The sequence below is a fragment of the Syngnathoides biaculeatus genome, chromosome 5 (assembly GCF_019802595.1).
Source record: "Syngnathoides biaculeatus isolate LvHL_M chromosome 5, ASM1980259v1, whole genome shotgun sequence".
In the NCBI taxonomy this organism is placed as follows: domain Eukaryota; kingdom Metazoa; phylum Chordata; class Actinopteri; order Syngnathiformes; family Syngnathidae; genus Syngnathoides; species Syngnathoides biaculeatus.
The window spans coordinates 31,677,796-31,692,008 of NC_084644.1; the positions used below are offsets into that span (position 1 = coordinate 31,677,796).

Genomic DNA, 14,213 nt, shown 5'->3' on the forward strand with positions numbered 1-14,213 from the left:
CTACAAGTGGCTCGGGAGCGATTCTGAACTCAGCCCGAGTGTCTCGGCCACCCAAGTCTGGGACTTGCTATTCAGGCCATGTTATATTCTTCATTGTAGAAAAGCTTGAACAAATTGGCTTGAAGGTGCCAACTGATTTCAGAGTCGGGGCCTCCGGCAATATTTTGCAGTCGCTGCATTTGTGCAAAGATTGACACTGGCGTGCTATCTTTAGAGTTTGCTGAGGCAGAGGAAGAATAATACCGGCCTCTTTAAAAGCTTGTTGCTAGCGGTCTAACTCCCGCTGCAGAGCACACAAGCTGAGTCCAGAGTCGATCGCTAAAGAAAGCAGAGGACAAGGAGCCAACAATGGCTGCTTTCTGCACAGGTGTGTCTTTGTATTAAGATGACAAACCCCCACTGGGCTCTTTTGTTACAGCTTGGCACGGCTCCGCTTACAATGTCATAAAAGATGAATTATATATAGATGCGATGAAAATGAAGTCCTGCCAACACTAACACTTCATGAAAACGCTTCAATTCGGTCCTTACTTCCTGGCCCCAGCGGTCCTTCCAGGTGATCCATTTCACGCCATCACGAGAGTAGCGCAGGCGATAACTACGGACAAACTCCTGGCCGTGCCCGTCGGCGTGGCGACCCTGGGTGCCCACCAGGGCCAAGAAATACAGTTTGCGCAGGTCCACCTACAGGAAAACGGGAATCAGTCAGTTAAGCTTAAAATTGGGGTAGGAACAGATTGTGCCGGGTCGCCGGTTCCGGCCAAGCTTGAATTAGTGAAACCTTTGTAACATTTGAAAATGTGTCTTCTTGATGATTATTTCTATATTAGCTACTATAATAGAGGATGGGGCTGTGGTCGGAATCAATCAACCCCATTCAAACTCGTTAAATGGGAGTCAGCACACACCATGCCACTGATTAAGCCCAAATAAAGATCACACATTCTAGAAGGCTTTGCTTGACATTTTCTACTTACTCTCAATTAAAAATGTGCCCCTGAATAATCCCAAATAAGGTTCAACTGCTCTAGTAGGCATTTTTGTTGTCACATTTTACAGCAGAAGCCATAGTCCGCAGGCAACGCGGCATTTGAACAGCGAGTGTGTCGAATTTTTATACCCGCTGTAGACGCTCAGAGCACTGAAGTCCTCTCCTAAAGTAATCCTGTACATGGTTTAAAAGTTTGGAGGGTGTATTTTTCCAGAAAACTGTGGTCACATTGTACGACTTGAGGGGTTTGACTGTATTCCGGCGTCACGTTGCCTGTGCAGGCAAGGAGTAGGCAAATGAGATTATAAATCAAAGTGAGCTGGCGGCGTGCCGCTAACCTGAAGGTATTCTGATCCATCGGGGAAGACGGGGCCTTTGGGGCACCAAGCTCCATCTCCTTCTCCGGTGCTCAACCTGAAGATGTACACAGGTCTCAATTACGTCAGCCATCCACCAAAAGGACAGTATGTAATAAAAACAATAAACTCGACCGGTCCCTCCCACAACACCGCCTGCAGCATGTGGAGGGGAAAACGAGAGCATGGTACAAAACAAGACGGTGCAAAATGGATTCTCCAGCGAGAAGCCGCCCACATACAAACAGACAACGCCGTCTGCCACCACTCTTAAGATGGGGAAATGTAAAAAAAATGTACACAACACATGCACATCTGAAGGAGAAGAAACGAGGTGAGTTTGCACTTTGGTGTTACAGCAGCACCTCTTGGACGCCAAGCGCGTTACTGAGACCACCTAAAAACAAATCATTAAAATCGATGGCGTCAGGCAGACAGAGATGCTTCTCCCCTCAGAGGGTGAGCTCATGCAGCAGGAAACAGCCGGATGATTTCACACACATTAGAGGGCCGCGATGGGAAGATGAGGAGGACTGGGCGTCAACTGCTTGTCAGCTGATTGCATTCATTTGCTTAAAAGGCGTGCGAACTGCAGAATTTAAGACAATATTCCGGTAGCTATAAAGCAATAATAAGATTGGAACGTTACAAACGTTGATCCCCCCCAATCCCCCCTGCACAATTATTCAAAAAGATGGAGGCAAAACAATTAAATGACCAAATCAACAACTAGTCAATTTACAAATTAATGAACATTTCTTTTGAAAATCAATTAAAGCCATTAACTCTCAAGAGTAAATACTCTCTGATTTCTGTATTACTCTGAAAGCAGTGCTTATCTTTGTTTAATCCAAAAGTTTTTCAAACATCTGCTTTGACGTTTGAAAATGATCAACATTTATTTTCTAACATATTATGCACCTAATCAGCAACTGGATTTTAATCAATTCATATTTGTGTATTTTCGACACAGTCAACTTATATATATATATATATTATATATATATATATATATATATTTGTTTTAAATCCAATCTGTTGATTTGTTGACAAAAATAATTGACAAATTTAGTATTAGTTTAAATAACTTTTTACAGACAAAAATATACGCTGATAAAAAGCCATACTATACTACTACTATAACTGAAATATAATATGCATATAATTACATGTTACACTAATAAAACGCATTTTAAAAAATATTGTGACAATACATTCAAACCTACCATACAAAATTTATAATGCAAATATCGTAGCTAATGTAAATTGTCACTCAATTCCAATGAAAATGTTTAAGGAACATTCAACAGTGATGAGTGTAAAAGTGGGCGGCACATCTGCCTCTTAGGAGATTCGGGTTCAGACTGCCATGGATAACGCCTGTGTGCTGTTTGCAGGTTCTCCCCGTGAACGTCAGTTTTCTCCGGGTACTCCTGCTTGCTCACAATTTCCAAAAACATTCTTCTTCACAGAGAGCTGTGGTTGATATGATATGTAATTGGACAGATGATATCATCCCCCCCACCCCAAAAAAAACCCCCAAAACAAAAACATGCAAGACTTTTGATTTAGGCGTCATAGGGCTATCGTAGGGCCAAATTTTTGGTTATGGATAAGTTCACATAACAGGTTTTGCCCCTCCCGGCAAAATATGGTGGGGCTGATCTATGAAATCATCTGCGATAGCTAATTGGCCTAAAATGGGTGCTAAAGTAGTTGTAGTTTAATCTCGACATCATTTTTGTAATCCGTCTATAGCTGTGAATGTTTTTTTTGCAATATCCAATATCTAGCAAGCAGTTCCGTTCACCCTGGTTCTCGTGCAAAATCAGAGAGAACATGAGTTCACTCTCCATCCATATGATATCGTTTGTACCTTCTGTGTAAATGACACGATTGTACGATCCCCATTTTCTTGTAGCCTTGATGCTGCAATACAGCAATCATCCTCATGTCCATCAATCTGTCCCTGCCCTTCATTCTCAAATGATCACTCCCGTGCTTTTTGGACCATCTCTCCTCGCTCGCTCACTTCACTGCAGGTCCACCGCTCCGTCCGTCTTGACGTTTTCCCTCGTGTCTCCTAGAGAGCGCCGCGGCTAATAATCATTTCCACATGGTTGGACTCTCAGCCAAATGTGCGCACACCCACACACATTTGCAGTGTGGATGCTGCACGCGGTTATTAGAGCGCTTTGCGGGGCCTAACTTGCTCTCACAGCTTTTGCTGCCAGACAGATAAGTCGGTAATGTGATTACAAACACACACACTGTCATCTTCTGTCAGAATAAGCTTCAGACAAATTGCTTTAGGATGGACGGGAATTGAGGGTGTGGGGGGGTGTCCATACATGATCTTGTTTCACTGGAACGCATTGGCTTGAAATAAAAACATTTGAATGATACCGAGCAGGTTTCCCAATTAATGAACGAAAGCACTTGATGCCTCTTATTTTGCATTTCTCGTTAAAAAAAACCCAAAAATTTTTCCTTCAGTTGTTTTTCATTCTTGCCGCCTTTTCTGAAAACTTATTTTTCTGACTTCCCTTCCCTTCTGACTTCTTCCAACTTTTACCCTGGCATTTTTTCCTCCCTTCCTTCAGTTGCTTTCTATTTATTTACTTTGCAAATCTTTGTGGAAAGCTATTTTTCTGTCTCACCTCTCTTTTCAGTCTTCTACCCTCTCAGAATATTTTTTTCTTTCTGGAATTGCTTCCTGACCTGCATCCGTACTGTCCCCTTTCCTTCCACTCTGCCCTCTTTTTATTCACGTTTTCTTACATCCTTCCTGCCTTTCACCACATCTGTTTTTCATTTACATTTTTTTTTATCACTGAAACCTGCTTTTCTGCCTACCTTTCACCTCATACTTGCTTTTTCTTTTTTCCATCCCTCCCTGCTACCTTCCTTTCTGCCTCCCCCCATGCTTCCCTAATACTTTTTATTTTGCATTCTCAATTTCTTTGATTAAAACAACTATTCTACTTCGGTTGGATGCAATTCTAACACTACTTTAGAATCCACTTCCATTGTTCTTGAGCAAAATTCTTTGATCTAAAAAGCCTACACCTACTTTTCACCCAAGCTTTATTACAGATTAATCAGTAAACGGCAGTGACTGACTGGTTCAACTCACTGACCTTGCATGTTTCGCCTCGGTGGAGTCTGACCAGGCACTGGAGGCGGTGATGTCAGCGTCTTGGATGCTGCCATCCTCCATCCCCAGGGCAAAACGACACTGAGCTGCTGGAGATAGCGACGGCAAGATGATGGAGAGATGAGAAGAAAAAAAGAAAAGAGAGAGAAGACCCATGAGACACATTGCAATTGGCATCGAGCTGCAGTGTGTGCAAGAAACTGAAGGTCGCCGTTCCTTGCATCAGCCGGTATCACTGGTCACGGACCATTGCCTCGTTATGTCATTGTTGGGAATAAGTCCGGAATTTGCTGCTGCGTGACAAGACAGTTCCAAACTAGCAATAAATTTGCTTGCAATTTCCCCATTCAGCTTGTATCTATCACGACGGGACAAACATCCCGTCAAACATACTCTTATTTCTTCCCTTATTATTGTCATCAAGGACTTAAAAACTCAGCAAGTTAAAACCACATCTGAAGCATTTTATTGTTCTATCTAATAGACTTTACTTACTGTGACAGTCACAATGAAAAGTTGCATCACATGCATCATCAACATAAGATTGGGTATGGTTACACTCTATAAAGTGACGTTATGCAAGTCTTGTATTAAAAAACTGCTATTGCATGGAAAATAATACATTGGAGCAGGGGTGTCGAAACCATGACCTGTGGGTCGGTTGCAGCCCACCATCTACTGGTTTATTATCTGCAGCAAATGGCAAAAATAATATTTGACAAGGCTTAAAATTTATTTTTAAGTGCGAGGGGGCAACCTGATCAATTATCAATTGGTCTTATTGTGTTTGACAAAGTTCATTTATGTCAAAACTGGCCTTGAATCCTTGGGTTTTTCCTCAATGCAGCACTTGAAAGAAAAAGTTTGGACACCCTTGCTTTAAATGCTCAAGAGGGCCAAGTTGGCTACATGCAAGGGCATTACAAGTATGTGTGTGTGGGTGTGTGCATGTGCGCATACAATGCACATTCACAAAATTACTTAAAAAAACTTGCAGCACGACTGAACTGCAACATAAAAAGAATTCTTATCTTTGTAAAGGTAGCTTGGTTTGAATCTCATTCGTGTGTACCTAATCAACACTAACACCAACAAAACTTTTATAAATGTCCTGGACAAACAAGCCCAAGTGTGCAAACTAAATGAGTGTTCCCCAACTTTTGTTGAATCAAGTCACACATTTTAAAATCGAGAAATTTCAAAGCACACAGCCAACTAAAACTGTCATAAAAAGCGCGTACAGATGTTAATTGCCATCTAATGGAAGCGCATTCAATCATTCTGCCTGTCACTACATTGGTGTCTATCATATTATTATTAGGAAATAAATTGTATAATTTCCCGTGGTACACCTGAAGATGTCTCATGGCACACCAAACGTGGTTTAGACCTCAGGCAATGAAGGTGACTCGTCCCATCCATGATGACACCCTTCACATTCCACCTTTTGTGCGACCCGACCCAGCTCCTGTTACATTGAGCCCTGTCGGCGAGGGATTTGCAGCACAGGGAACAAAAGGAGCGACAAAAACCAGGGCGCCGGTGCTAGGAAGACAAGCGAGCGCGCTCGGGTGTCTGCGACAACTCCGTTCCGGCGGCAGACATTATCAAACGATCCTGATAGCATGGGATTCCACAGACGAGCAGGCTGTCTGCTCCAAAGGGGAGGGTCGGGTGGTGATAAAGTAGAGAAGGGTACTTACAAGAGAGGAATGGGGAGCAAGATGGGGGTGGGAGGGGCACTGTCATTGAGTCACCACATAGGAATTTGGGGCCTAGTGGTAAACGTTAAAACGCTCATAGGGTAGAGCGCACGCACATGGTTGATCCACACCCCTTAAACAGGTGCCCATGACATTAAGTCATCCTCATCACACTGCTACTCTACAGTTTCAACTTTCTTCCATACTTTGTATACATTCCCCGTCACTCATGTGAAGTTCCTTGATTGCTTTATTCATACTGCTGAAATTAGTGTGTGAACAGGTTGGATAGGGTTAGAAATGAGCTCATTAGAGGGATAGCCAAAGTTGGACGCTTTGGAGACAAGGTGAGAGAGAGCAGACTTCAATGGTTTGGACATGTTCAGAGGCAAGAGAGTGAATATGATGGTATAAGGGTGCTGAGGATGGAGCTACCAGGCAAAAAAATGAGAGGAAGACCAACGAAAAAGGTTGATGGATGTTGTGAGGGAGGAAATGAGGACAGTGGGTGTTTGAGAGGAGGATGCACGAGATAGGCTTCGATGGAAAAAGATGACACGCTGTGGCGACTCGTAACAGGACAAGCCGAAAGAAAAAGAAGATACTGCTGAAATTAGGGTCAGGTCTAACCCTAAACCTAAAAGCAATTTAGTATGCATGTTCATCTTGAGAAGACCATTAAAAAAAAAAAAAAAAAAATTCAAGGACCCAAGCCTGAAAAAAAAAAACTGACATTTTGGTTTGAAGCTGCCTTTTCTTGGGTATTTTCCCCAGGCGTCTTCAGAGATGAAGTCATCCAAGAAAGTTTGTCAGATTGTTACAAAATTTGAGCTCTATGGAATCTATCATAAGAAGAAGAACATATCCCCGAAAAGGAACAAGGTCACAGGTAAGCTAGAGTCTGTCCCAGCTGGGTTTAGATGCAATGCAGGGTAGACCAGTACACTGGTCACCAGCCAATCGCAGCACATGGACAACCAACCCTTCACATGTTTGACAATTTAGAGGCTTCAACAAACCAGAAATGCGATTGTTGGGAACCTAGGAGAGAGTCTGAGTACCCAGAGAAAACCCAAGGAAATAGGTGTAGAACATATTAATGACATGAAGGAAGACCGGGCCAAGATTCAAACCCAAATGTCAGAACTGTGAGGCTGATAAGCTAACCGCTAACTCGCTGTGCTACCATCTCCATAGGGCTGGGGTGTCAAACTCATTGTTCTCACGGGCCACATTGTAGCGCCGGCTTCCCACAGAGGGCTGTTGTGACTGTGAAACGTCTCATCATTATTACATCATAAATTTATGAACTACTTTTGGAATCATAAATCAAGGGCAATGTGTTTTTCAACTGGTAACACAAAAATGCTTGTAATAGCTCAACTTCATCATTTATGATAATGCCAATTTGAAATTTTGGTACAGATTTTGCAAGATTTCATGTAAATTGACACTCCTTATTTGGCTCCACAAGCCACATAAAATCATGTGGCGGACCGAATCTGGCCCCTGGGCCTTGAGTTTGACACATGTGCCATAGGGAATCAAGGACATTTCTAATGTCCATCACTACTTGTCAAAAAAAAAAAAAAAAAAAAAAAAAAAAACTCCAACATCTTGTACTTGTAGAAAGTCTCCAAAGCAGCGTGGAAGCAATTATAGTCGGAAAAAGGGCAGAACCAGGGAAACAGAGTTTGTGAAATGATCACCAACGCTGCAGTCAGATATGAAAGCCAGTGGTCCCGTTACACCTGGTTGCCTTCCCCACCCCTCCCTGATAGTTTGACTGACACTTCATAATGTGGCTGCGCATTAGCGGCCCAGAGGAGCGGGGAGGGAACGATTTCACTCTCCTGTTACACTCGGCTGGCTGGCAGACAGGGAGAGAACACAGCGCGCAGCCTGTTGATAACGGAACATGAACGAGAGCCGCTGATTAAAGAGTATGAGGAGAATATTGGAAGCCCAGTAGGAAGGAAAGTATGTTGACACGAGGGGTTGAATGATTGGAGATTTTTATTTATTTTTTTACTATAATCTGAGGAATGTTGAACCAAAGTCAATTCATTGATGTCGATATTCTTTTCAGTATAGTAAGTACAGCGGTCCCCAATCTTTTATGTGGCATAAACCGGTTTTAAAATAAGGCATATTTTGATAGACTGGAACCAGAACAAATTCAAATAAATGATTAAAAATACAACTCACTATTGCGCTTCCTGTAGTTGTTGTAATTAGCGGAAACCCTGCGGGGTTTTCTCTCTTCAACAATTAGACGCATTGCTGGAAATAACATTTCAGGGATGAAGTGAGTTTCAGTTCGGCTAGTGCCCTTGTTCTTAAGTGAGAGTCCTGAGGTCCCACTAATATTTTAAACTTTTTTTTATTTTTTTTGTCACGGTGATCGGCATAACTGAAGCCAGCTAGGCTAGCCATTTTTATTTACAGCCATTTTTTTTTTTTTTTTTTTGGGGTAATCTCAGACCAGCACAGATGTACAAGTACTGTTGCCATATTTAATACTGTTTTGAGATATGGTGTGTTGAAATGTATCATATAATTGATGTAACATGATGCGGACATGAATGATCAACATCAATGAAGTGACAGACTGTAATTAATTACAACATGAAGACGCTGTTGTTTTTCAGCCCAGAGGATAAAAATTCTTGCGGTCTGTCTTTTTATGCTGGGTGTCAATGATAAGATCCAGAGTATTATATGTAGTGTTGCTCTCATACACAGTAAATGGTGTCATTTGGGAAGCTAATAAAAGTTATGAACACTCCAAACTATTTCTAAAGCGGGTATTTGGATACATTTTGCGTTTTGCAAACAGACGGAACCGCCAACTGGACAAGTCACGCTCGGCGTTAAGCCTGTCACACATAAATTAAAAATACCGGTAACACCACCAACCTGAGGAATTACGTTAGCCCTTTCCACGGCGGTAGCTAAGCACACGGAGCAAGCAAAATGCAAAAACAGCCTGGTGGCTCAGCCAGAAAATGACTTCAGCCTGTAAACAATCCCGCCTAACTCAAAAAGAAGAGAAGAAATGAAGCAACGAAAGCTTTAAGGCCAAATCCCAGAAAGACAGAAATTGCCACTCTTGAACCAGACTCTGAAGAGCTCAATTAGCGTCATTTTTTGAATGGGGTCTAATTAAAGGGGTTTTGCATTTTCAGGTGGTTTCCTCTGATCTTATTATTATTATTTATTCAATATATTGTAGCACAGCAGCATGCTCTGTTCAAATGCTTTAAATAGGAAAACCTTGGCTGCTGGTATTAAGTGGTGAAAACAAAACCATATTAATATAGAACCTCGTAATACATATTTTTAATGATCAATCACAATGTTGAATTCAAAACAATTTTGATCAAATTGAAATATGACACCAGACAAGCTTCACAGCTGGTGTTTTTCTGCCTTGATTAGCAACATAAATCATATGAGCTCAGCAGTGAACATGAAATGCAACTTTCTGGAGTTTAACAGCGTTACCGCGTGTTTTGGTAACATGTCGGTGACATGGTTTCATCAAAATACCCAGCGATCAAGAATTATATTACACTTTACATCTTGGTTTTTCGGGTTTCCCATTTTCCTGGTTCATCAGTCATGGAAATTTGTGTTTGAATTCTCCATCCAAAGAGAAAAGTGATGAATTAGGTTTATTTTATTGTTTTTTGTTTTTTTTTTTACCTGCATTGAAGTGCCACTCGTGCTCTTCCACAGAAGACACCTGAACCAGTACCAGAGCTGTGACCACAGAGAAAGGAGTCAACCACGCGGCTGGCTTCACCATGACTGCAGCAACGGCCCTTGTTACCGGTCCGGAGATGCGCTGCTGACCACAGGCATTCCTGTCGAGAAGGGAAAGGAAAAGAAGAAACATAAACACTTCTACCGAAATTCAACCAATGGGGAAAAAAAAAAAAAAAATTTAAATTGGGGGAAAAAATACTGTGAATCGGTGGAGGTGCCAAACCGCGAGTATGACGGAGTCCACTGTAGTGAAATAATATAAGTTCATTTCATCAAGTACATGTGAATGAAAAGCTTCCCGCTGTTGTTTGGCTCCATATATCGTTTGCAGAGCTTCTCAAACTTAAAAGTGCACAAAGCCAAGTGGCAAAAGCTACTTCGAGGCGCGAATTTGTTCTTCTCTTTTGGCAGGGGCCCATTGGGTGACAATGATGCTTTGCTCCCTATAAAAATGAACCCCAACGGTTACTGAGGACGATACAATTAGGACGACATTTACTCTCAGTAGGATGTTACCCCCTCGGCACTTGAGAAGCCAATTGTTTTACTAAATTGCTGCTATCAAACTTACTTTCACAGTCCCCTTTTTCAAAGAAAGGTGCTTATAAGACCATGCAAATTAGGTTGGAAACAAAAAGAACAAATGAAAAATTATTTTATTTTTGAAAAATCCATTTACATTGAATGGATCACCTAATATTTGCAATTCTGTGACTTCAATGAGCCCCCCTAAAAGCTTCAAACTATCCAAAAGCACAATTTAGTTTCACATACTGCTCTTTGTGGGACAATACCGGTACAACTTTGCCAAACTGACATGACAGCTGACTGCTCGCATATTTTCACCGTGAAACATGCGCTAGGATGAAGTCCAGTGGTGGTGCCCGGGGAGGGGGAAAGTCAGTAAGTGGAAGTTTGAAGTGGGAAAGACAGCTGGGAGCAACAGAGAGAGGGCAGTCTTTTTTCCCAGCAGAGTCTCTAAGGGTTCAACTTCATCTCCTCAAGTAGACCGGCCGGCCGACAGCTGACACACAGCTGTAGCTGCCGGAGGAGGAGGAGGGAGGCGTCAACGGGGAACATATGGAAACAGACTTTACCCTCACCACCATGATTTATTGTTACCCAATCGCCACATGATTCTTAGTCGAACTGTCTTAATTCATAGTGAATAGCATTTTAGCATGTACGTCTGGGATGATTTGTCCTGGGGAAGACATGGCAAATGGTTTGGAGTACCTCAGACATGGTGGTGTTGTGTTTAGCAGTTAGCAGACACAGTTCTTAGGTCTGACAATCCGAGTTGTACCAATATACATCTTTAGCTTCAGTGCTGTGCTTTTCCTCCTTGTTCCTTTTAAATTTGCACGACGCTCTCCAAAGTGATGAACACCCAAGTCCAATAGCTTTGATTGGATGGGGCAAACTGCAAATTTGCATTCACATGCTGTGGTTGACCTGCTGGTTTTATTCGACAAGTGCAGAGCATTATCTTTTGTAAAGGCAGCCCAGACAGCTTGTTGTACTGCATTGTTCTTGTAGGCCGAAATGACAGCACATGCCAGTTTTATTTTTTGTTGTCCATCCATCCGCTTATCAATAATCAGGTAGTGGGTGTAAAACTGTGTGGGGTGTGGAGTGGAGACAGTGTGTAGTCTTGGAATAGGCTGGCTCCATTAATTGGTCAAATGGAATTAAATGTTAATAGTAGTTAAATGGAATTGGTTACACAGTCATGTTACAAGTCTCTGACATATCAAAATAGATTTCACAAGCAATCATAAATACAAAGTAACTACAGTAAGTACTCAAATAAAATTACTCCAAGTATAATTAATCAAAAAAAGTGACTCAAGTGAAAGTAATTGGTGAACGTACCACAACCATCGTACATGGTTCTGCCAATAGAAAAACTGTTCACAGAAGGAGGAAAGTAGAGGGTTTCAACGGAAGATTCTGTAAAGGTGGACTTGAGAAATTTGTGCTACGGCGCCCATTGGCCGATTCTCATCAGATCGATATGTGAGATTACAAACATTCTTGTCCAAAAACAATGAAAATGGAAGTGTGCTCATGGATAAGCAAGAGGAGTGATGACTGATTTGTAGCCTGGCTGGTGACTTATGGCCTCGGGAAGAATGAATGCACGGGTGCAAGAGGGCACACAGCCGGGCAGAGTCCATGCAGCTGTCCTGAGGCACTCCTGCGAAGGTACTGTATGTACAGTCTATGCATGTTATCCCAGGACATGATGAGCCAGTTTTAGAAGTACTACTGACTTCAGGTGGGCTTGAACATGACGTAGGAAAAGCCCAGAACCTCCACTGATCAGGTTTCACCGGCCATCAACAAACATGGCCAGCGGCTATGTTTTTCCTTAAAAGTATGCTGGCACTGCTCTGAGAGACCGGTTGACATTACACACACACACACACACACACACACACACACACACATACGAAATAAGGGGGGAAAATAGCCAGACAAATGTTTTGGCGAGCAGGAATAAAAGTGTCGGCAGCCATCCGAGACCATGTTTTGTTGGCGAAGTCAAGTGGTGCTGAACAGCTGTGGTTAGCGCTCAGACTGCCGGGAGAAAGGACCGCTATGCTCTGAAGCTTTGTCTTGGCTAATCCAAATGCTACTCTCATGAATGCACATGTGAGCAGCTGCTTACACTGCGCGGAAATCCAAAAACTGAGGAGAGCATGAGCCTTTTATGAGTTTGCGCGATTGCATCATCAAGCATTTTCTATAATTAGATGCGTGGAACCAGCACTGGCAGCAGTCTTTTCTGGAGCGAAACAAACTTGGAACCAAAGATTAATTTAATATAATGACCAAACAGAAGTATTACAGATGTTTGTTCTATAATGGAAACACTAATTGCAGTTTTCAACATCATTCACTCAGGAGTATTGAGGGTGTTTGGCACTTTACTTACTGTCCTATTGTTAACAGTGGCCTAGTAGTAGCATAACATGGAGCACAATTTTGTTCTGAACATATCTGTAAACATACCTGGCTACAGTAAAAAAAATAAAATAAAAAAAAGGGACATCTTAACCAAATTCACACATTGAAAAAAAAAAATGGCATTTGCTATCAGAAATGCTAACATGTTAACCACATGCGGCAATTGTAAACAATACCACTAAATAGGTGAGCTTTAATATTTATTACAGTGCTGCGCTCTAGTAGTTTGGGGCAGAAAATCCGAAAGAAGATTGACAAAAGTAGGGCAGACTTTGGGAAGAAAGCTTAATAAATTACTGTAAGGAAGAACGTCAGTGGTGAAATAGAGCAGAGACAGGGGAGGGTCTTCTCAATGATGGTTTTATAGAGAAACAGGTTCATCTGGTTTATTAACTAAAGTTACATTCCAATGTGTCATTCAGGGTGTATCTGCCTGGTGGATTGGATCAAGTTTGAAAAATTGTTGATTTGGTTCATGCCAATCTTTTACTTTTGTGTTCAGACCCAACCAGATGAAATGAACCAAAGGAGACAAAACAAGCTATGGTCCGGGCGCTAACGCGAAAGCACCATATTGGATTCAAAGGATACGACTTCTTGCTCGGGTAAATAAAATTTGTACTTTTTCCAATTAATCACATCCGTTGGCAATTCCAGTTCGCGCGTTACCACACCAACAGCGGGACAAGTCAAATGAGATATGGATTCGCTGCTGAGAAATCAATTGTTCCAGGCCAGAAACTCATTTTTACACTTAAAACTCCCATTAACCTGTGAAATCAGGCATTTCAAGTGTAGTGGATCATTTGTGTACATGGCTATTATGTAGAAAGCTTCTGCGGGCTGTGCTGACAGTCTCCACGTGTGCTCCCTGCAGGAGCTTCTGCTAGTTTGCAACCAGAGACTCTGAAAGATGTTTCAAAGCATCCCACTGTCAAAAGGTGGTTGGAGTAAAGAACAAAGTGGCATGCATGGTCCACACAAATTAATGTTTACTGCATCTGCCGTTTATGTTTCTGATTTACAAATGGGTATGTATGGTATGCGCTCATAAAACAAGCAAGGTAAAGGCACACGTTTGAAAAGGGGTCACAGTACTCTCTTTATGAACGCACATCTGTACCACATTTACAGAAGAAATGTATCCAATAACACAGACTTCATGTCAGCCATTCCAAGGCAAAAAAAAAAAAAAAAAAAAAAAAAAGTCATCTGCTATTAATACAAATTTGAGCTCAATGTAGAATGCCCAATTTTCAGAG

At 41.9% G+C, this 14,213-nt stretch overlaps 1 protein-coding gene across 5 annotated transcripts in view; it reads right to left on the reverse strand.

Moving 5' to 3' along the window:
* Positions 1-14,213, reverse strand: part of ddr1 (discoidin domain receptor tyrosine kinase 1) — a 63,899-nt gene that overhangs the window by 30,372 nt on the left and 19,314 nt on the right. For 4 of the 5 annotated variants that reach the window (XM_061819704.1, XM_061819705.1, XM_061819703.1 and 1 more), the window contains exons 2-5: positions 9,916-10,076; positions 4,488-4,593; positions 1,330-1,405; positions 532-684 (exon numbers count right to left, since the gene is read on the reverse strand). In XM_061819704.1, the coding sequence (XP_061675688.1) occupies positions 532-684; positions 1,330-1,405; positions 4,488-4,593; positions 9,916-10,018 (438 nt within the window). In that variant the 5' untranslated portion in view covers positions 10,019-10,076. The remainder of the gene's footprint in view (positions 1-531; positions 685-1,329; positions 1,406-4,487; positions 4,594-9,915; positions 10,077-14,213) is intronic. The other variant, XM_061819702.1, reaches the window with a different exon arrangement.